The sequence below is a fragment of the Neolamprologus brichardi genome, chromosome 1, assembly GCF_056152115.1.
Source record: "Neolamprologus brichardi isolate AB-2024 chromosome 1, ASM5615211v1, whole genome shotgun sequence".
NCBI classification, from domain to species: Eukaryota; Metazoa; Chordata; class Actinopteri; order Cichliformes; family Cichlidae; genus Neolamprologus; species Neolamprologus brichardi.
The window spans coordinates 34,458,352-34,482,099 of record NC_142104.1 but is presented as its reverse complement, the minus strand read 5'-3'; the positions used below and the strand labels follow the sequence as shown (position 1 = coordinate 34,482,099).

The following is a 23,748-nucleotide window of genomic DNA, read 5'->3' as shown; positions in this document are numbered from 1 at the left end:
CCGACCATCACCTTCTGAAGTCAGAATGTGTTCAATCTTAACAAAATAAGGAAACCTGTAAAATAATCGTTTTAATCTTCGATTTGAAGGTTTTACTGAATGTGTCCACACACTGTGTCCCAGTACTGCAGTAAGCCGTGCAACCATGTATGCTTTCATGTATAAGAACATATATGTACTTTAAAAGACACACAAAGTTACCTGGAGGTCCTAGTTTGTATACTCATGCAGGGGTTACCTAAAGGAAGACAAACTCTATTTCTGAGGGTGAGTGGGGTGAACATCAGTTCATGAATTTATCAATCCACCATTTCAAGTTTTTACCTGATCTAAAGCCTCCTGGAGGTCAGGGTTTGTCGGTACCAAGCCAGCTTCAGGCTGAGGACAGATATGAAGATCACTGTGAGCAGCTCCTGCAGAGAGCTGTGCTTCACTGTGCTAAGGCTTTGACTAGCTTACAGGTCTTTGGCAACATAGCAGCTGAACATGTGTTGTTGCTCTAAGCACAAAAGACACACACATTAGAAACAGCATCATACTGACCGACTACATTCACTGTATAGAATATAATCTCAGCTCTAAACTTACGAATACTTTGGTCATTAATTCAGGAATTCTTTGATTTTTAGCTAACCTCTCATCATCCACCAGGTCACCTGTGAGCCATCCAGAGTAAACGCAAAATTTCCCTCTGTGACAGGGTCGTACACAGAGACAGACAAACACACGGTTGATTTAGAATCGCCAGTTAACCTGTGTGTCCATCGCACAGACACAGGAAACACACCCAAAATCCACACAGACCAGACTGGATTTGAACCAATCAGGATCCACCACACCACCACGATGTCACCCTTACATTTTCTGAGTTTCTGTGCTATTTAAACCAAAACCCGTCGCTAACCCTAAAGAGTCACTAATGACCTGGATCTGTTTTTGGAGACATATAAAGCTGAGTTGTGTTTCATTTGTCCAGATCAGACAACAGCCCATCGCACAAACCAGTAACTAAAAGGAAAACTTCATGGATCAAGGAGGCCTTAAATGTGACATATACAGTACCATGTTTCACATTTTCATCAGTCCAGTACACAGGCATCATCACAGCACAGCAATGGTTTTGAGATCGAATCTTACAAACTTTAATTTCCTTGCTTTGATCTCACCCTGTGTAGGTACACCAAGAAGTTTGTGATCGCTGTCTTTACGAGTCTTTTGAACGTTTCCGACAGCGATTAAAAGTCTTTATGTGCAGAAACTTTCAGTAACGGTCTTTCCACGTCTGGATAAAGCTGTGAGGATGCAGCAGCTCTAAGTCTTAGAAGGTCTGTTGTATATGCAGGCATCACGTCATCGGTCCTGGAAGAGGTAGACAAACCACGAGTCAAACCTCCCACTGCAGGTTTGACAGTTTGGGAGGGGGCGGTCTCCTTCCTTCCTCTTAGGGAATAAATGTCTGTCCTGACCATGGCCCTCTCTGGTGTAGCCCCTTCAGTCACAGTAACAGTCACCTGACACAGCAAATGAGTCATCATCATGCTGATTAGGGCTAAAGGTTCACTTGACTGCCAAAGGTAGCCCCCCAGGCTGCTCAGCTCTAGCATTGCTTCAGAGTGCACAGGTCCAGCTCCTGAGGCTTCCTTTTACCAGAGCAGTGCTCTCTGGGCAGATTCAGGCCGTTCTCGGTAATGCAGCGCACCAGCCGCCTTTTAAAGCCCCGCCCACATGACTTGGAGCAGTGGGACCAAGTCCCAACATCCCACATGGGACACGGATCCCCGCATGCTCTTACCGACACGGGCCGGTCAGCACCATCACAGTCCACAGCCGGACGTCCATCCACACTCTGGCACTGCACCAGCCTCTTCTGCAGACCACTCCCACACGTCACTGTGCACGAATCCCATCCACCTGTCACCCAGTGACTCACGGGTCTCTTCCCCATCACCTGCTTCTTAGACTCAATTTTGTTGTTATCAGCCAAGACGCTGTTCTGTGATTTATGACTTTTTCCTTCTTTCCACAGAGTCTTCTCCTCCTTGCTCTCCTTAGCGATGTAGAAGGAGTAGCGTACTCTGGGAGGAGTCATCTTCCCCACAGAGAGCACCTCCACAGTCAGAGGCTCCACCAGGGGTCTGGTGGCCTGAAGGATCTCCACAGATGTGGAGGTACCGCTGTAGCGCAACAGGCTGCCCTTCACCAGCAGGTCACGCTCAACAGCTGACACCACGTAGTTGCCGTTCAGGAGGTACTTGCCGTGGCGGTTCTTCACGGCTAAGTAGTTTTCATCGCTGACCATTCCTCGGTAGCCCCGTTGACGGATGTCAATGTTGGACGCCCCAACGGGCAGCATCACCACAAAGTTGTAGCCGTGGCTGCAAATGAAAAGGTGTCAAACACTGATGATGTCCAATCGAGTGGTTTAAATTACATCATTAATACAAACTAACTAGGTGCCGTGTGTTAGTGCACAATGCAAACAACTAACCTTAGCACAATGACAGAATCCAGAATAAGACCATGTGCCATTTCTACCAGAACCAGTCTTACCAGTACATCTTCAGCCAACTACTCGGGTGTCAAGTATAGCAAAACTTCTTATTTAGGAGGTGAATTGTGTTTGTGTTCAGCGAGTCTTTCAGATTTAATATGGAAATGTAATATTTGTGTCTTTGTTTGAAGCGTTTTATCAAAATCGATACTTTATCTTTACGATTTGATTCCACTTTGCTGATGTACTGAATTTAGAAACATTCTGTCACAAACTGTAATGTACTAGGTAACATGTGTATGTGGGGATTACTTACACTGGCTTGGTGAACAATCCTGAGACCTTCTTGCAGCCTTGGTTGTCCCCACCACATACACCACACTTATCAAACTTCCTGTTAGAGTCCAGCTTGCCGTCACAGCCTGCCTTGATGCATTTTCCCTGAACGCACACAGACGTAGTGTCCGGGGAGCAGGGTGTGCCATCCACAACCTGCCACATTCACATCATGCATAAATGCACACATCAGAGAGCTACCAGCCTTTACATTAAATAAAGCAGAGCCATAAATCACCACAAACCAGGAAGTTTCCCCAGACTGACTGCCACACATGTCAGTGAGACGTTGGCTTGTATTTCTGCTGATTTCAGCTGTGCAGTGATTCTCCATCTTTGACTCTATTGATGCTCTGCTGCCACCAAAACATCACCTGTCACTTTAAAAGTGATGGACGTAACCATCATCTCCCAAACTGTGAATAAGGCCAAGCAGTGACCTTTCTAACTCAATGCTTCAGGTTTTGACTCCTGACTTCTGAAGTGTTAAATACTGAGGAGTTCAGATTCATTATGAAGCATAATAGTTGATAGGCCGGTGTCATGTCTGAGCTCGTTACACAGATGTGTGGCAGGACTTTCATTTTGAAATGAACTGCAGCGTAATGAAAGCTAGCAGTGCTGATCTTTGTGTACAGCCATCACTTATCTTTCATTTAATGAACAGAATTTGTGTTCTTGAACATGTTTTTCAGTGTGTTAATAAAGAGAAACAGATACAATCAGACTTGTTTCCTGAGTGGAACGGCTGAAAATCAGATGCATACCTTTGGAGCAAGGACGTAGAAGTATCCGGTCCCATTGGCGCGGCAGATGAGCTTGCATTTGTCCTTGGGAGAGATGCCTGAGTATTTAGGAACCCAAACCACAGACGAGCCCAGCCGATTGGTGTTCAGGTTTAGGCCGTTGAAGGCCTCGCATTGCTCCTCGCGGAAGCTTTTATCTGGAAATGAAGCGACAGCCTCAAATTAGATGGACAACTACAACACTGAAAGTTTGGTCCTGCAATTTTGTTAGCCCTGACTTTACTCTACAACGTGTCTTTTGCAGAGCCTGAGCTCATGGGGTCGTGCCATTCTGGCTACATCAGCTTTTTAAACAGGTTCTGTTTTTGGTATTTTCAGCATTTTCAGTTGGGATGAGTCAGGATGGGGATTAAGGTGTTTGGTAAAAAGCTTTCTGGGGTAACTTTGACTTGGGTTGCTGGACTATAAACTGCAAAAACAGACAAAATGTTTCAGCACAGACCTTGAAGAACATATTCATTTTTATTTTATGCAATCTGTGACACTAATTAGGTCTCAGCCTAAAGCAACACAGAGTTTGATTACCACTGTAGGCTGTCAAGGTCAGTGTCACACTGGCCTAAAGACTAGTTGGAGACCACCTGACAACCACCAGTTGCTAGGGAAAAATCAGTATTCGCCAACTGGTTGGAGGCAGTCATTGGCAGCCTCTATAACTGATTGCTGGAGCCGCAGCCACACACTACAAAAGGACAGTTAGCATTGCTGGTGTTTGCTGCTGTTGCTGTGTAAAACTGGTTGACCTGTTGGCTAAGCAGCAGTGAAACTGTGAAGAGTGGGATACAATTCAGACATTTAATCTGCCTTCAAATTAAAAGTTGACTGTTTTGCTGGATTTAGTGGTAAGGCACTTTTACTTTGAAAGCAAACATTCTCCATTTCCGATTTGTAGCACGTTTTCAAGTTTCACTGCTGCTCTGTGGTTAATATCTGACATCGTGGCATGTTTTATGGAAACTAAAGTTTGGAGGTTGTGTGACTGATTCCACCTGGTGACAGCAACAGGTCCAGAGTAAATGAGAAAGGGTCCTCGACCAGCCTCTAGGCCTGAGTGAATGAGCTCTAAGCTAGCCAGCTGTTAGTTTGCAGCAGTGCCGTTTTACTTAAGAACCAACTAACTTTTCATTAATTAAATAATCCTAATGCTGAGATGACTTAATTTCTTCGAACACAGAGCAGAAACTGTCGTACCAGGTTAGCACTAGCTAGTCCCGTTAATGCTGCTGTTTCTGTGCTTATGAAAACTGTTAGCAAGTAAGCTAACAGGAAAATAACCAAGCAAAGTCTACGAGGTATTTATACACCTCCCTGACTGTTTTATTTTTCTGGCTAAAACTGAAGAAAATGTTAAAAATACTGAACACATGTTTGCATTTTCATCTCATGCTAATCTAATACTTGGATATAGCCTTAAGGAGCCCTCCTTGGGGGATTTATTGCAGGATTTTGCCACCGTCTGTTTGAATTACTTGCCATCACTGGACAAAATACTCAGTTATGGTTGCTAAGGTTTATTTTTATGGTGAATGGTCCGAGGATCACGTACCTGTGTCAGGACAAGGGCTGAGGTTACAGGAACGGTACTTGACACGAAGGCCGTAGCAGTATTTGCCTCCGTTTTCAGGGACAGGGTTGTTGCACTGTCTTCTGGCCAGCTGAACTCCCCCTCCACAACTTCTGGAACAGTCACCAAATGAACCCCACTTCCCCCACCGACCATCGACCTGAGACAAAAGAACGATCAAAGCTGTTCACTAGTCTGTGACAAAGATGCTGGAGCAGGCTGGGATGCTGCTTTCTTTCCACGCCCCGTCTCACCTTGATGTGCTCGGTGCTGTTCTTCACAGAGCAAGCCCCCTGGTAGCAAACCTTGCCGTCGCCACAGCTTGTGCCGTCGGCCCAGGGGAAATGTCGAGTTTGGCAGACCAGCTGTCCTCGGGCCTTTCCCGTGCACCACAGCTTGGAGCAGGGCTGCATGTAAGGGCAGGGTTTGGAGCCGGGGCCAAATGCAAGCTCGCACTGACGGTGCAGGCTGTAGCTGGAGCCGGGCAGGCTGTCGGGCAGCGTCAGCTGCTTCTGAGGCTGGTCCAGCAGACAGTCTCCTAGAAACACACCGAGAGTAACAGCAAAGCTTTATTCGTGGAGTGATCAGCAGAGATGGGCAGTAACGCGTAACGCGTTACTGTAATCCATTACTTTTTTCAAGTAACGAGTAAAGTAAGGGATTACTATTGCAAAAACGGTAATTAGATTACCGTTACTTTCCCGTAGGAACGCTGCGTTACTGCGTTACTAAAACCGTGATTTTTTGTGAGAATGTCTCATGACAGTGACGTAAGCGAGTGCGACGTTTGTGACAACAGCTGTGTGCAGATCAACAATGGATCATATATCGAGTGCAGAGAGAGTATGAGCGTGCAGCGTTTAAAGCGTGGAAGTACTGACCTTACTTTGAGTTTGATTCCATAAAAAGTGACAAAAACATTAGTGTCCGTTGTGCGTGGGAAGAAAACTTCTTTTTACAGCGAAAAAAACCCCTAAACTTCCAAACAAGCACCGAGTAGCTACGACGTAATGGGAAACTCACAGAGAAACTCGCGGATTCTTCCACTGACCGCTGCACACCTGCACCAGGGTAACCCTCCGCCTACCCCACTCCTGCTTTACAGGTGAAAATAGAGCAACAGGACCGCTAGTCTTTGACTTTATTTATTTTCTGCTGTGTTTTACTTGCATCTATTTGAAAGACTGAGTGTAAACACACAAAATATTTTATTTTATGTGCTGGAATGTGCAGAAAATAGGTTTAAATGTTAAACTAATTTCTTCCAGTCAGAGAATGTTGCAGATAATTAAATGTTTGCTTGATGCATAAAGTTAAAAGATTAAAACAAATAAAACAAGTTTTAAAAAGAGACTTTTCCATTTGATTACATTTTGTATGATGGATTATGTAGAAAAAGTAGAATTGGGCTGAAAGATCTATCACTTTATCACCTATTCAGGTTGTAAATCGTGTTTTTAAAAAGTAACTAAGTAATTAATTACTTTTGAAAATAAGTAATCAGTAAAGTAACGGGATTACTTTTTGGGGGAAGTAATCAGTAATTAGTTACTGATTACTTTTTTCAAGTAACTTGACCAACACTGGTGATCAGTTTCTTTAAATAGCTACACTAAACAATATTATTACAACAGGAGAAATGCCTTATTTGCATGTAGGTGGTGCTGATTGAGAAAAACCTGTTATGTAGTTTATCTATGCACTAACAAGTGTTTGTAGCTGTTCACTGAGCTCACTGTTTCTTACACCCTTGAATGTTTTGGTTCAGTCTCTTTACTCTCATCGTTTTGTGCAGCAGGAAATGTTTGCACTACACTCCATCACCTACCCAGTACCAAAGTCTGCAGCTAGCAGACGAACACTTTGCAGCTAAAAATGGGATGAGGATGTGAGGCGGTGACGAGAGCAAACACAGAACAGATGAAAGAAATGTAAATTGTGCACTTGTGTTTATCAGGTGGAAAGAAGCTTGGCTGTCAATAAATTCAAACCTTTCAGCATTGAATGTTGCCGGTCCTCTTTTCTCAGAGTCTGGTCATAATTGAAAAACAGCTGCGACGTGAAAGTTGAATGAATGTCACGGAGGATAAGAGTCTGACGTGTTCACTGTGTCACTAAAGAAACACAGTTTAAAACTGTATGGGGCCCAAACGTGTTTAAAAACAGGAAACAGGCAAAGCCAGTCTGCCTGCACGCTCACGCTGTTCTTTGGGCTCCTGTTCACAGCCGTTATTATCCGTATTTGTCTTTCTTTGCAAAAACCTCGTCGATATTTCTCCCTTTGCATGTGATGGTCTGACGCGACCTTTATTCTCCGAAACATCGAGTTCAGTTTTTGGCGTCATAACATAGCTGTGGACGGGACATCGGGATGATGCTTCCTGTCACCTGAACGTGTGAAAACTCATTCGAGGTCACTGAGCTTCATCAGTCAGTGGAAATTTAATTGAAACTGTAACCAGTGTACGTTCGCCTCATGCATTCATCTTGATTTGTTGTATATGACACTGACGCTGAGGTGCATTTAGGTAAGTTAGTGTAAGGTCCTGGCAGAGAGATAAACAATGATGCACGTTTAACATTGGTTACTGACTTAAACCTGCAGCATCAAAGCCTACGGAAACAGGCACTGCTTGAACTTAAAAATAATGTGTGAAGAAGCAGAGTGTGCTCTGCATGAGACGGTGCAGACGCCTGGTCGTGTTTAGTTTAAGCTAATGACTCAGTACTGTTCATTAGCTTGTTTTAGGAACAACAGTCGATGGTAGCTGGAGATTAGGGGTGATATAATAAATTAGTACATTTAATGACTTCACTTACAGTCACCCTCAGGATGGTTAATCACTCTGTTTGTGTATTTATAATCCAGAATAGAACAAATGTGTATATAACAGAGTGTTCTGCTTCTCTACTGTACGTCAGGACGTATAAAATAAGCTGAGAGAAAAGTAAACACAGGTACAAATAATTTTATTATAAAACAATAACATAATATAGAATCTGTATTTTTAATGTGTGAGCTGTACGTCCTCCAAGAAGTCAGGAGGAAAGAACAGGTGATGGTCACAGTGAGTGGGGTCCTTTGTAAAACAGCTGGAGTCAGTGGGGAGCTGTGACGCCGTCACCACCTGCTGTGGATTCTTGTTGTTCCCAGTAAGCAGCTGGTCAACCTCAGCACAGGCAGCAGGCCAGGAGTGTTGAGGACTGAGGCTACGTCCACACTAACGCGCTTTCCTTTGAAAACGCATCATTTTTGGCCGCCCGTCCACACTGAGACGCCGTTTTCCCCGAAGGAAAATGCAGCGTTTAGAAAACGCTCTTGAAAACGAAAACATTTGAAGACGGTGCTTTGGCGTCGCAGTGTGGACGGCGAAAACAGAGCCTTTCAAAGACGATGATGCATTTTAGTCATGTGATGCAGTCACGTGGCCAATTAAGCTAAGATAGCGGAGGACGTTATACAACAGTTGTTTTGTTTGTTCTCAGTTTTGTCAGCCCTGTATTCTCACTCGCTTTTGGACCTTTGTTCTTTTGTGTTACTTGCAGCAACAACTCCACCTCATTGTGAGTCCATTTAACAAACTCGCTGCTTTTCCTCGACATCTTGCTGCGACGTTTCAAAGAGCCGGAAAGTAAATTAGCGGCAGACAGAAATGAGGCAGGTTGAATCTTCCTGCGTTTCACACATGCGCAGGTCTGGAACGTAGGCGTTTTCGGCCGTTTCAATGTGGACGCACAACTCTGTGAAAACGACAGAAAACGATAGCGTGGACGCCGAGCGTTTTCAGACAAAAACGCTGTTTTCAAATCTATCCTGGCCAGCGTGGACGCAGCCTGAGAGAAGTTGAGTCAGCAGGTGTTGATACAGACGATGGATTTAAATGTGACGATCTGTTGTGAAGATACTCACACCACATATTCCCTTCCTCTCTGTGCAGGCAGAGGACCGAGAGCTCAGCGCTTTGAGTTTCAAACTCCACTGTTTCCTGTTAGGTCCAGGTTATTGTGACAGCACGAGTCTGTCAGATGCTGCTTCACTGTTCAGGCCTGAGAGAAGGTTAGTCTCATTGGAGCTTGTAGGGCTACAATGACCTCAGTCCGCTGACAGCACTGCGTGTTTTGGCTGGAGGACAGCCGGCAGCTGTAGATAGACATAATGAGTTTCCTTATCCAGAGAGCGTAGGAGGAAGTTTATGAAACCGTGTGCGAGGTTACAACTTCAGAAGTGAACAGCTGCTGACGCAAGAACGCCCACCTGTGTTCTCTAATATCAACTAATATTCCATAATAAAAGCATCTATATCATACTTCTCGTGTCCGTGACAGTTATTGCTACATGAAGGTAAACTTGGAACCATCATTTATTCCATAACATATGAGAAACGTCCTCGGCTCTCTTGATCCTCACCGGAGAACTCTTCATGATGACTTTATGGTCTCAATCACTAATTTAAGGTCTTCAAATCCAACACCTGCGTGTTCCCCTCTACCTGCATGGGTCCTCTACCTGCATGGGTCCTCTACCTGCGTATTCTCCTCTACCTGCGTGTTCTCCTCTACCTGCATGGGTCCTCTACCTGCATGGGTCCTCTACCTGCATGGGTCCTCTACCTGCCTGTTCCCCTCTACCTGCGTGTTCTCCTCTACCTGCATGGGTCCTCTACCTGCATGGGTCCTCTACCTGCCTGTTCCCCTCTACCTGCGTGTTCTCCTCTACCTGCATGGGTCCTCTACCTGCATGGGTCCTCTACCTGCGTGTTCTCCTCTACCTGCATGTTCTCCTCTACCTGCGTGTTCTCCTCTACCTGCGTGTTTCCCCTCTACCTGCATGGGTCCTCTACCTGCGTGTTCTCCTCTACCTACGTGTTCCCCTCTACCTGCATGGGTCCTCTACCTGCATGGGTCCTCTACCTGCGTGTTCTCCTCTACCTACGTGTTCCCCTCTACCTGCATGGGTCCTCTACCTGCATGGGTCCTCTACCTGCCTGTTCCCCTCTACCTGCGTGTTCTCCTCTACCTGCATGGGTCCTCTACCTGTCTGTTCCCCTCTACCTGCGTGTTCTCCTCTACCTGCGTGTTCTCCTCTACCTGCATGGGTCCTCTACCTGCATGGGTCCTCTACCTGCATGGGTCCTCTACCTGCCTGTTCCCCTCTACCTGCGTGTTCTCCTCTACCTGCATGGGTCCTCTACCTGCATGGGTCCTCTACCTGCCTGTTCCCCTCTACCTGCGTGTTCTCCTCTACCTGCATGGGTCCTCTACCTGCATGGGTCCTCTACCTGCCTGTTCCCCTCTACCTGCGTGTTCTCCTCTACCTGCGTGTTCCCCTCTACCTGCATGGGTCCTCTACCTGCATGGGTCCTCTACCTGCGTGTTCTCCTCTACCTACGTGTTCCCCTCTACCTGCATGGGTCCTCTACCTGCATGGGTCCTCTACCTGCCTGTTCCCCTCTACCTGCGTGTTCCCCTCTACCTGCATGTTCTCCTCTACCTGCATGGGTCCTCTACCTGCCTGTTCCCCTCTACCTGCGTGTTCTCCTCTACCTGCGTGTTCTCCTCTACCTGCGTGTTCTCCTCTACCTGCGTGTTCTCCTCTACCTGCATGGGTCCTCTACCTGCCTGTTCCCCTCTACCTGCGTGTTCTCCTCTACCTGCGTGTTCTCCTCTACCTGCATGGGTCCTCTACCTGCCTGTTCCCCTCTACCTGCGTGTTCTCCTCTACCTGCATGGGTCCTCTACCTGCCTGTTCCCCTCTACCTGCGTGTTCTCCTCTACCTGCGTGTTCTCCTCTACCTGCCTGTTCCCCTCTACCTGCGTGTTCTCCTCTACCTGCGTGTTCTCCTCTACCTGCGTGTTCCCCTCTACCTGCGTGTTCTCCTCTACCTACGTGTTCCCCTCTACCTGCATGGGTCCTCTACCTGCATGGGTCCTCTACCTGCGTGTTCTCCTCTACCTACGTGTTCCCCTCTACCTGCATGGGTCCTCTACCTGCATGGGTCCTCTACCTGCCTGTTCCCCTCTACCTGCGTGTTCTCCTCTACCTGCATGGGTCCTCTACCTGCCTGTTCCCCTCTACCTGCGTGTTCTCCTCTACCTGCGTGTTCCCCTCTACCTGCGTGTTCTCCTCTACCTGCGTGTTCTCCTCTACCTGCGTGTTCTCCTCTACCTGCATGTTCTCCTCTACCTGCGTGTTCTCCTCTACCTGCATGTTCTCCTTTACCTGCATGGGTCCTCTACCTGCATGTTCTCCTCTACCTGCATGGGTCCTCTACCTGCGTGTTCTCCTCTACCTGCATGGGTCCTCTACCTGCATGTTCTCCTCTACCTGCGTGTTCTCCTCTACCTGCGTGTGCTCCTCTACCTGCGTGTTCTCCTCTACCTGCATGGGTCCTCTACCTGCGTGTTCTCCTCTACCTGCATGTTCTCCTCTACCTGCATGTTCTCCTCTACCTGCGTGTTCTCCTCTACCTGCATGGGTCCTCTACCTGCATGTTCTCCTCTACCTGCATGTTCTCCTCTACCTGCGTGTTCCCCTTTACCTGCGTGTTCTCCTCTACCTGCGTGTTCCCCTTTACCTGCGTGTTCTCCTCTACCTGCGTGTTCTCCTCTACCTGCGTGTTCTCCTCTACCTGCGTGTTCTCCTCTACCTGCGTGTTCTCCTCTACCTGCGTGTTCTCCTCTACCTGCATGTTCTCCTCTACCTGCATGTTCTCCTCTACCTGCGTGTTCTCCTCTACCTGCATGTTCTCCTCTACCTGCATGGGTCCTCTACCTGCGTGTTCTCCTCTACCTGCGTGGGTCCTCTACCTGCGTGTTCTCCTCTACCTGCATGTTCTCCTCTACCTGCGTGTTCTCCTCTACCTGCGTGTTCTCCTCTACCTGCGTGTTCTCCTCTACCTGCGTGTTCTCCTCTACCTGCGTGGGTCCTCTACCTGCGTGTTCTCCTCTACCTGCGTGTTCTCCTCTCCCTGCGTGTTGTCCTCTACCTGCGTGTTCTCCTCTACCTGCGTGTTCTCCTCTACCTGCGTGTTCTCCTCTACCTGCGTGGGTCCTCTCCAGGTACTCTGGCATCTCCCCACTGTCCACAGACGTGCACCTAGTGGTGAGGCTACATGGCACAGGCTGCACCTTTCACCTCATGATTGATCGCTGGCGTATCGTTCAGGCCACATAAGGAGAAGAGGAGGGGTGAACATTGCAGCCCCCAACAACAAACAGGTGATGTCATGAGGTGTATGTACATCGTTTGCATACAGTCAGTGGTTTTGTCTGATTCTGGCTCAAACTCTAACATGTAGTAAAAAAACAAACTCACAGGAAACAGAACCCAGACTGAAAACCAACAGACTCCAGATGGGACGTCCACCGTGTCTCTTACTGACGTCTGACCGGCAGATAACACTAATCACTCCGTTAACTTGTCTTTCAGAAATTTGCTCTTGGCTAGAAATGAAGAAACGAGTGATCCGTCAGAAAAACAAGATTTCTGGACAAGGATCCAGAATTTTCCTTTCACGTTTACCAGTTAAGAACAACTTTATTATCAAATCTGAACTTGTGACAACTTAACGTCATATATGAATGAAATGCTGTGGCGTCGGCTGTTTATCAGTCACGTAAAACAACTATGTGACCAGTTGGTCTACATCAAGCCTCAGCATCAGCGTTCTGCTGACGACAGGTGAGTTCAGTTTTTCACCTCGATCACATTAGGGGGGCCTCCGTCAAAAACCACTAAAATGTTGCCCCTGCAACAAATAGTATTTCTATAAAATTCTCTATAACCAACATCTTTATTAGTCATGTGACTAATTACTACGTGTGCACCTTTTAAACGTGGCCTGGTTCTAACTAAACGCTCCAGTGATAAACTTGCTTCAGATTAATTGCTTTTTAAAATAAAACAATATGATTGTGAGGCACAGTTCAATAACTGAATCCAAGTGATTGAAAACATGTTAAACAGAAATATCATTTGGCATGAAATCAGGCAGAAATTACAGGCTTATCAACAAGAAAACGATTTTGTGGGTACAGTCAGATTGCTACCAGCTGAGAGCTGGATGACGAAGCCCGGACATAATTAGAGGTTAATCAGAGTCCAGAAACATAAGCAGGAAGTGTTTACTAACCATGACCTCTGTCCAGGAACTCCGTAACGATGGCTGCGCTGCACACAGACCAGGGTCGGCTCCTGTCTATCTGAATCAGCGTGGGAGACATCATGTGGTTGTCCTCTAGTTTCCCAAATACCTCCTCACATGCCTTCACATTGTCGTGGGGCATGTTGAAAACGTGGCCTGAGGGGAAACAGTGGGGAGAGGAGGAGGTTCTGTTTTCAGTAAAACACGAGCACAATGAGTTCATGCAGAGATAAAGATGCGAACATATTAATGCAAAGAGAAATCGTTCACATACACACAGCAGCTCTGCTCAGTCATCTCAAGCTGATGTCAGGAACAAAGCACCAAAGGAAATCATTACATCCCCTAAATACAAGCAGTGCTTTCCAAAATAAAAAGAAACATAAACTGTGGTTTTAATGAGAACTTGTGTAATTACTTAACATATATGAGGACAGTGTAAACCAATGCCTCTCCCGGGCCTCTCGGGTTACTCGTGCATCTGGTTTCAGGCTAAAGCCCTCTGTTGTTCAGCAGGTTCCTCAGCGGCCACTCAGGCTCAGGAGTTTTTACAAGTTTGTGCAGTTTAATGCTATCTATTACTAAACATTAAGGCAGCAGGCGGAGAAGAATGACCTGTTTATGTTTTCATTAGGAGTCACAGATTTATGCTGGTAATTTAGCGAGCTAATAGGCTCTTCACAAATACTGAAGAATTTTACAAAATGAATTTATTATGGTGCACAATCACCGTAATACATTGAAACTAGAATTTCATATAACCTGGTACATTATCCAGAGTATGTCATGGCTCTGGGTCTGTGACCCAGTGTTGTGTGTATTTTAGTTTTATTTCATTGATTACTGTATTTTTCTCCATGTTTCCCGTCTTATTTTGAAAGAGTGTTGAGTTCTTTGGTCATTGTATACAAGCTGGCTGTATCCCAATTCAGGGTCTGCAGCCTCAACGATCCTCAAGGGCCGCGTACTCAAAGACCGCTAAGGCCGGAAGTGCGAGGCTTGTGAAATGGGACGGTCTAGCCTCCGTTGCGCTGCCCAGGTTGCCTAGCAACCATGATACTGACAGCTGGAAACGTTTCATACGGCTTTGTTTGACAGAAATGAAGGAGAAACTCTTTTGTTCATTTGTTTGTTTCTACATGAGCTTTGATCATTCTCTGATTAAGCTCAGCTATTGAACGGCGTATATTTTAAAGTAAAGGCTTTAAAACCAAGTTAGTACAAACGTCACTAATGTCACATGACTTTGCCGACATGTGGCCAACAGGAATGTTTTAATGTTCTTCGTTATTAAACATTTGCACATAAATAAGTGACATAATATTCAGTACTTACTTAAAGTTTACTCTTCGGCGCCCCTCATCCGCCGTTTTTTTCAGCAAAATTATCCACACCCACCGCCGCGCTATGCATTCTGGGATATGTTGGGCCACGAAGTCTACACTGCCACGTCCTTAAAATTCAGGGAAATGAAGGACGCATTTGAGGGCCGCATTTCGAGCAGCCTTCGAATTGGGACAGCCTTCGTCGCGTCGCTGTGATGTAATCGGCCTTAAAATGCGGCCTTTAAGGCTGCAGACCCTGAGTTGGGATACAGCCGCTGTGTCCCAAAACAGCGGCTGCATCCTTCAGAGGCCGCATTTGAAGGCCGATTACGTCACAGCCAGGCGATGAAAGGCTGTCCCAATTCGTCGACTCCTTCAAATGCGTCCTTCATTTCCCTGAATTTGAAGGATGGGTCGGTGTGTCCTTCGTGGCCTACCATATCCCAGAATTCATAGCGCGGCCCAGCCAAATTTCAGCTGCCAACAATGGCGGCCGCTACTGAGTTTTAAAATTAGTCTTATTATTCTTTCTGGGTCACAAGATAAACTTTTAACATATTTTCAGGCGAGAAAGTAGCTGTGTAAACATCAAATATCTGCTCGGTTTATCAAGATATCGCATATTTGCAAAAGTGCTTCGACGTTTTTGGAGACGTCTGTTACCCACCAGCTCGATAGCAAGCCGGGGGTTCAATGGCCACTCGAGCCGGCGAGAGCAGCGGACTCCCGGCTTCATCGTTTTCAGACCCCCGCTCTTTCGCTACTCAGGTTAAACCTAATATATAAGTCACTCGGATAATTTAAAATGTTATTGTTTGGCTTTTTCTGTGTTTTATTTGTTCCGGAGTAAATCGGTTTGGCTGAGATCAAAGTTATTAGATAAAATAAAACTTTATTAATCCATCGGGTTCCTCCGGGATTTTCACACAGCTGACTAAACGTCAAACAGAAAACTGATTAAACAGAAGTGTGAGACAGTTGAGAGTTTACTCCAGTGTCCTGTTATATTTTAGTCAGCAAGGAGCAGACGGCCGAGTTTATTCAACTCCACCGAGACAGCGGTGACGCAAATCTGAAGGCTAGACCGCCACATTTCACAGCCTCGCACTTCCAGCCTTCTCGGTCTTTGAAGGACCCGGCCCACGTAGACCGCGAAGGCCGGGTCCTCCGAAGGATGCAGCCGACGTTTTGGGACACAGCTTTAGTTTCACTTCCCAGTAGCGTCATTAGGTTCATGTGTATCAGCTGTGTCATGTGTTTTCATTCCCCTAATCACCCTTGTGTGTATTTGTGCTTTTCTGTTTAGTTATTGTCAGGTCGTCTGTTATCCCCCCCACAGCCACAGTCACAGTGTTTCTCAGTTTGTTTAGTTTTTATGTTTAACTCCTGCCACCAGGCAAACAAAGGCTCGCTGTTCATTAAAACCCAATCCCTCTGTCAGCATCTGCTTTTGGGTCTTATTTCCGAATACACCGGCGCACCCCGCTGCAACAGAGCAGAGGCTAAGAGGCTAAGCTAATGAGGCTAACCTGGCTACAGCCAGTCTAACAAAGAAAAGCACTGGGGGCGGGGCTAAGAGCGAGCTGTTTGTCCAAAGTGTACTTTGTTACAGTGCTTAGTAGAGTTTGGATGAAGCAGGCGAGCCGTTCCCAGCATCTTCAGACCTTTATGCTAAATTGCTTGCTCTAGCTAATAGCTAACTCACAGACGCGACAGTAGCATGAATCTGCTCATGTCACTCCAGGAGATTTCCGTGTCACTCACTTCCACCCCAAATCTTCGGAGATATCCCTGAACAATAGTTTATGTATGTCGTTTACAATTAGCAGCCACTGCTGGACATACCAGTGATATTTCCTGTGCTTTCGTTGCCCTTTTCCTTTCCACAGACTGTTAAAGATGTTGCTTTATGATATCAAATGAAATAGTTGAGATTTTCACAGCTGCCAGAAGACAAAGTTACATGGTGTGGCTGCTCGGTGAAACACTGAGCGCTGCTTTTGATCGTAATGATGCTGATTTTCAAACACAGCATCAGATGAAGGCAATTAAATCATTTGACAGATGTAAACCCACCAGTCCCCCAGGATCAAGACCAAGAACCGCAACCATACAATTCATCATGAAAATAATAAGTCCCACAGGCCGGGCTAGTCTGCGCACTGATTATGCACATACAAGTTAGTCAAACCCCAAATAAAAAAGTCATTCTGTGGTCGTGTTGGTTTAGCATGAGATGCATAATGTGAGAAAACTTCTGACCAAGTTCATGAGCAGTTGTGAAAGCCGAGGGTAAGCCGTCATCCTCGATGACGGAGCAGCTCCTCTTCGGGTCGCACATGGTCCCAACATCAGCCATCCCCAGCGTGTCGCAGGTCGTGGCTCCACAAAGATCCTGGTGACACAGAGACAAATGTGTGCTTCTTTATTCTCATTGGAAGCCTGAAAATCAGATTGGACTCGGGCCATGTTCAAACATGCTGTGTGTGGCTGGGCCCTGAGCAGCACACCAGACCATGAAAGGAACTAATTCAAAGCATGTGGGAGTGTTCTTAAAATATATTGAAGCAGAGGGTCGGGGGAGATGGGCTGCCACAGATTTCCTCTTTGTGTTTCTGCACAGAGGTAAGAATATACGTCCACTCCAGAGTGGAATAAATCCACAGGAATCTGACTGTGTTCATCTTACGTCTGTTCCCTCTCTGCTTACATTCACCCATTCTTAATTTACAGAACAGTTCAAAGTAAATTGTTGGTTTTATTTGAACATCTGATGTTTTTATATTGATAAGAATCAGTCTGTTGTTTTATTTGTTGTCTGAGCATCTTTATTAAATATATATTTGTCCTGATATGTCCTGTTGTACCCTCTGTACAACAATTTGTCATGGGCTGGGTCGTGTGACCCAGTGTTTGAGTTTTATGTATTTTTGTATCCATGTTTGATCGAGTTAATTTCTAGGTGGCTATTTAGTCCTTTATTTCTTAGTTGTTTCTGTCATCTCCCCCTGTACTCAGTCTCCCTGATTCATGCGTCTACCTGTCATGTTTCATGTCTGTGTGGTTATGTTAAGTTCATGTCATGATTTATCTTCATGTCTCTGGGTTTCCTGTTTTATTTTGAAAGAGTCTGGTGTTCTTTGTTCACTGCATTGAGGCCTGTCTCCGCAGACCGTGACACATTTTAGAGAAAACCTGTAGTTTCAGAGCACCCAAACGCCACCAAATACAGGTTTCCCCCCAAAATACAGACAGCACTTTAACCTACAGTTGATGTAAACTTCACAGCACTCCTTCAAAGTGGTATTCAGAGTAAAACTCCACAGTCTGCTGCACCACAACTGAACACAGTCGTAAGTTGTACAGAGGAGTCGTCTGTACTCAAAACTTCAAGACAAAAACTTCCAAAACCAGGATTCTCCACCTGTGCCCACATTTACAGCTGTGGTATTATCTTCTGGCTATGCTGTTAATGTAGTTTGAGAACAAGGAGGACACTTGTGATTTTGTCCAAACTGAAACATTTCAACAAGTGTTGGGTTGGTTTCCATGTGTGACTCTGAGGGCCCCCAGAGGAGCTCTCCTTTGGGTTTCAGTCGTCTCCTAAATCAGATTGAACATCGAGTATCAGAGGTGTTTATGTTCCTTCCAGAAGAACAATGGTGTGTTGCTTCATCAGGTGCTGGCCTTGCTATAACCACCAGTGGATCAAATTCTGGAAATGGTCGTTGCTTTGATTTATGGCTGTGTTCATATAAAACTGGCGTTCCCATCAGCCTCAGGTGTATACTGCACTTGTTGTTAACAAATGTCAGCGTTACAAAGTCCCTTAAGGATTTGGAAATATCGTTCTCCCTCTGCCTCAGTGGGATGCAGCTGCTGAGCAAGATGTCTCCAGACTTACAGCTGTGTCAGCGAGCATGTTGAAGTTAGCTAGCGAGGCAGCAGACAGGTTGGACTGTGCATTTTGGAGTGATCTGCATTAATCTTCGTGGGCTGGCATGTGCTTCAGATTTTGTGATAATGACACCTTTTGATGGCAGCGTTGCTGTTCTTCTGGCTGCTCTCTGTAGGTGTCACCATGATATCCCAGCATCCTCCTCTCTCACACCAACCCTTTGCATGTCCTCCTTCACCTTTTCTATAAAACTCTTCTTTCTCTTTTACTCACTACAAAATGTGGAGCTTCCTTGCAGCTCTACAATCAACATGCTTCGTTGAACACACCTGCGATGCGTCCTCTGCACTTGTCCATCTCAGCTTTGCCTCTCTTTGCCTACAAACACTTCTGTCACACATCACAAAGTCTCACGAGCATAATGTAAACCTTCCCTTTACAAATCAACGCTGACACTCGCCCCACCGACTCCACCCTGCCAGCACCGTCTTACTTCTGCTTTCATTCATCTTCTCTGCACAGCATTCCTCCATTTCCCCATGCTATCTTCCATCTGCTTCCTTTTCTCACTACAGATTCAAACATCATAATCCACAGAGGTTCCTAGCTGACCGTTAGCTGGTCTTTCCCCGCTGCCAGCAAAGCGAGCCTCAGAGTCAGCAGTGTACCACAGTTCTGGCCCCATGGCTGGGCCACCACCACAGCTCAGAAACCACACTAGCGAGGTTTCAACTAAAACTGTCCCTCTGAGAGATGTTACCAAGCTTGTTGCTGGTTATTTGTTGTGGCTATGGTGTCGTGGTAACCACATTTACCTAATACAAACCTGATAGAGCTAGCACAGCCAGAGCTACATTAGCCAATAGGCTAACACTCTGTGTCCACGCTAACACTGTTTATTTTTGATAACTTAGTAACATGATTAACAGATTGTAATGTAACAACTCACTATGAACACTAAGTGACACTAACAAATACAAATAGACTAGTGAATGAGTCACTGCTTACATCCACATCAGTCTTTGACTTTAGCATCGCTGCACATGCTTGCTGTTCAACATTACAGCAAACTGAACTTCTTCTTGGACTAATGGCCACAATTCAACGATTATCAGTAATTTTGTAGCAAAGCTCACTGAAAAGGTTTCTTTGTGTCTCTGCTTCATTATGTCAAGTCAGGAATGATTTTGTGGCCAAGTGGCTCGTGTACCTGTGTGTTCCAAGTAAATATGAAGACAGCTGAAAATGAACGTGTTAACCCAGTGTTGGCCCAGTAAGGCTGTAAACACACTGCCAGCCATGTGTACTCCACACATCTTAGACTTCATAACCTATTGCATTATTTTTTCCAATGCAGCAGCTGGAGTCACTGTGCCCTACAAGGACAGCAGCACTGGACCTGGACTTTCCTATATACAACAGTGTACAGTGTGATTGAGGGTTCCCAACAAGTTTTCATTCTCTTTGACGTAAATGTTTCTGTATGTTGCTACATGTTATCATCGACGTGTATCAGACGATCAGCCAAAGTGGACCTAATGGAAAAATGACCCCCGATAATGAGCAGGCACTGAAGAGGGAGAGACGGAGAAGTAAGAATTACCAGCTAATGTTTACGGCTCTGGTGACCACATGGGATTATCTGACAGCTGTGAACAGGCTGAACTCTTCAGACGGTGCCAACTTACATCAGCTTGAATAAACGAGGGAGTCGTTGGAATTCTAGCTGGATTCTTGCAGAGTTTCTGATAGTATGAAGATGGCCACTACAGGCAGGTAGTGATCCAGTTCTTATTGGGCTGAGGCAGATAGAGGTGAGGTCTTTCATGGAAAGAACTGGCTCAGCTGGTCTTTTCCACTGACGCACTGCAGCAGCCAACAGAAAAGGGGACTCGCAGAGCTGTGCAAGTCCTGGGATGTAGCTGCACCTATCCTGAGCCTCCTGATCGCTGGTGATGGGTAAATGTGGCAGCTGTGCTTGAATTATGACAAGTCTCCACAGTGACACTGGCCATTTGTGTTATTATCACATCCTGATAATGATAGCCTGTGACACAGAGTCACAGACAAGCACTGCTGCTGCTGCTGGGGATTACTCTTAAGGTCTCTGGGAGTTTGCATCGTCAGGCTTGCTCTACACTCTAACAATCAAACCTCGAAGCAACAAGTAAGCCACCTTTTAAAACTGAGGTGATAAACACGACAACCTTAATTAGCTGTGGTCGTGTGAAATGGGTGTTTGAAACCCTGCAATGCTGGAAAGTCAGCATCAAACTACTGGTTACAAACTCAGGGCCCCTCGTCTATTTATACCAGCCACTAAAGACACAGAAATGCAAAACAGCTCAAAAAAGCTGTGAAACAATTACAAGGAGGTGGAGAAACACTAAATCCCTGCAAAGAGACAGTTTCAAACAGCAATGCAAAGAAAAAAGACACAGAGACGTAGTGTCGATAAAACAGAGACAGGAAACGACCTCAATCAACAACAACAACTGCAAAGGGGAGCAAAGTACTACGAAAGATACTACAAAACACAAACCAACATGATGCCCAGAAGAACAGCGATGAGGCCCAACAAAGACTCACTGTGTGACGTGAACAGACGCAAACACACAAAGAGACAATCAAAACATTAATCAACCACAAACACATGCTAAACAACCTGAGACAGACACACAACGATTACATCAATGGTCTCAAACTTACATGAGCTGTGGGCCACTGCTGGCTCTGTCGTCTCATTGGACGCACACTTTATGTTCAAGTAGTGCAAAAACAAACAAATAAACAAGAAAACACCCACAAATATTTCCTAAAATGTTTTGTTTGTTTGTTTTTAAAATGTCAAATACTGTATAAAAAGACCAAACTGCAAACTTTCATTGAACAAACAAACACACTGGTCCTCTCTGTGCACACGTGGCAGCACTGCTGCTGTCGTTGTGTTCGTGTTTAACAAATGCAGACATGAGTGTGAGTCTGTCACTGAGTAACACAGTCTCAGCGTGTTTGTGCTCTCTGCTCATGTCGTCTTCATATTAAATCATTTTCGGCTTTTTAAAGACTTGAAGTCACTTCAAGGGACAAACTGCGTTATTTCTTCATGTCAGCAAGTAGGGCTGACGTGGGCCGCAAGTGGCCCCCGGGCCGCGAGTTTGAGACCCCTGGGTGACACAATGCATCTACTTCAGCTACAGCTGTGTTTTAGTCTTGGTGTCTAAGTGGACAGGGGGCCCTGTATGTGTTTGTGCCCCAGGCTGCAGGCTCTGATCATCCGTCCATGAGTGCAGTAGTTCTGCTCTCTGCAGCACCACACAAGCATCTCTAATGCAGCTCTGGCTCTGTGACCTACCTGTTTAGTGAACAGAATGGCTGTGTCCCAGTACTCGGGGTGCTTGTCACTGTGTTTATTTAACTTCTTCTGCCAGGAGCAGAAGTTGCGCAGAGTCAGAGCAGCGTTACTGGAAACCTTCGGTCCCTTGTCGTCGTCGTTTATCACCATGAAGCCCACCACCACTATGTTTATGGAGTTGAGGATGCTGGGGTGCTTGTAAAGCCTGGCTGCTACTGACATGAGGGTCAGAACGTAATGCTTTAGGCCATCCCCGTGAAATTTAGCCATAGATTCATCTGCCACAACCAGCACCTCCACAAACCTGGGGACGGCGGCGAACCTCTTAGACCTCCCCAAGGAATTGAGCACAGTCTCGGTCAAGCCGTCCGCCTGCAGTTCTCTCATGTACTTGTATCTCTCCAGGGAGACGGTGAAGTTGGTGTCAGGTGGAACTTCACACCTGCTGGTGAAGTTTCCAGCCGAGTGCGGTGCGCGTCCGCGGCGGCGAATGATATGCGTCCTGTCGAAGGAGTTTCCACGCACAGAAGCGGCCCCTGCGTCTTCAGTCTCGGTCTGGCTAATAAAATATTCCACGCCGTTATAGAAGAATCCCCCCTGCAGGCCTTTGCACAGACTCAGCGCGGCAAAGGAGTCGGGGTCTGCGTTGACATCGCCGGAGTAGAAGCATTCCCTGAATTCAGAGCCTGCGAAGGTGTCGGGTGCTGAAACACTCCCAGCTGCAATGAAACTCGGATCTGGAGACAGATGGAGGTAAAAATCCTCTCTGAATGCACGAAGTCTGAACACGATCTCATCTTCATTCATCTGCTCGGCGCGCCGGTGCAAAGACACTCCGGGCTTTTTCTGACTCAGGCGAACAGGTCTGCAGAAATCGACCTCCATGCAATGTGTCACCTTCAGATAAAGCAAGAACTGCGTAAAAAGAACGAAAGAACTGCTCGGCATCGCCATCTCTGCTCCCACTCGGGACAGTCCGCCGTTCAAGAAGTTGTGCGCAATGGCACCAAGCTCAGCCCATGCGTCTTTTAAAAGCCTATGCACTCGCGCGTCCACCCTGCTGCTTTCCCATCTCGCACCGTTTCCTGTCTGCACGCGAACTTCTCTGAGCTGCTCAGTTTTAAAGTCGCGCTAAACTCGAGCATCGCTGTCAAACAGAAATCTGAGTGCGTGTGCAGGACGCAGCTCATTGGCCAGGCTGCCCGCTTTGTGCTGCAGAGCGCAGCCACTTGTAGCTCTCCAAATATTATTGTTGCCGTACAGCATGAGCGACATGAGCATCATCCCCACGCAGTCTGCTCAGACTGAATCAGACATGTTTCAGACGAGCACACAGAGCATCACTTGATCAGAAACAGATACACTGATAAACGTTGGTCATGAATTTCAATTTCATCAAAACATCAGCAGAATCATTTACATGATATCACTGGATCAGGTAATAACGTGTATGTCACTTTAATGTTGCAGCTGGAGGTGATTTGAGTGCTGCTGGATCAGTACATTAAATCTGTAATTTAATAAAGTACAGCAGTGAATGTACAAAGTTGGGGTAGGGAGGATGGGCTCCAGCCGCTGCCCTCTGTTCTGTTCGGCAAAAACAGATGAAAACGTAACAGAGATTGAATGATTTGGGAACAAGACCAAAACCCTCCTAGAATCAAGTGTTGCCATCATGAAAGTAAAGACTAATATTATTGAATGGTCAACATTACAGAGACACGTCTCCAGCTTCTACCAAAGAAAACGGGGAACAAGTGAAAACAGAAACTTGATTTCTGGGCAAACAACGACACCTAGTGTCTAACGAAGAGTGGGCACAAACGCTC

At 46.1% G+C, this 23,748-nt stretch overlaps 1 protein-coding gene across 1 annotated transcript; it reads right to left on the bottom strand.

The window, feature by feature from the left end:
• Nucleotides 1–481: 481 nt before the first annotated feature.
• On the bottom strand, nucleotides 482–22,999 carry LOC102786129 (A disintegrin and metalloproteinase with thrombospondin motifs 15-like). Its single transcript, XM_087841281.1, has 8 exons — nucleotides 21,920–22,999; nucleotides 16,929–17,061; nucleotides 13,330–13,497; nucleotides 5,452–5,735; nucleotides 5,180–5,357; nucleotides 3,595–3,770; nucleotides 2,808–2,983; nucleotides 482–2,375 (listed from the first exon to the last, which is right to left on the bottom strand). Exons 1-8 carry the CDS (start codon nucleotides 22,871–22,873, stop codon nucleotides 1,598–1,600), a joined length of 2,847 nt encoding a protein of 948 aa, XP_087697407.1. The 5' UTR covers nucleotides 22,874–22,999; the 3' UTR covers nucleotides 482–1,597.
• Between the last annotated feature and the right edge of the window lie 749 nt (nucleotides 23,000–23,748).

Excerpts from the sequence above, each read along its gene's own strand:
- LOC102786129 (XM_087841281.1), bottom strand. The coding sequence starts at position 22,873 with ATGGCGATGCCGAGCAGTTCTTTCGTTCTTTTTACGCAGTTCTTGCTT. Across the intron at positions 5,358-5,451 it reads ACAGCACCGAGCACATCAAG|GTCGATGGTCGGTGGGGGAA; the intron begins GTGAGACGGGGC and ends CTTTTGTCTCAG. Across the intron at positions 2,376-2,807 it reads GGATTGTTCACCAAGCCAGT|CCACGGCTACAACTTTGTGG; the intron begins GTAAGTAATCCC and ends TTTCATTTGCAG.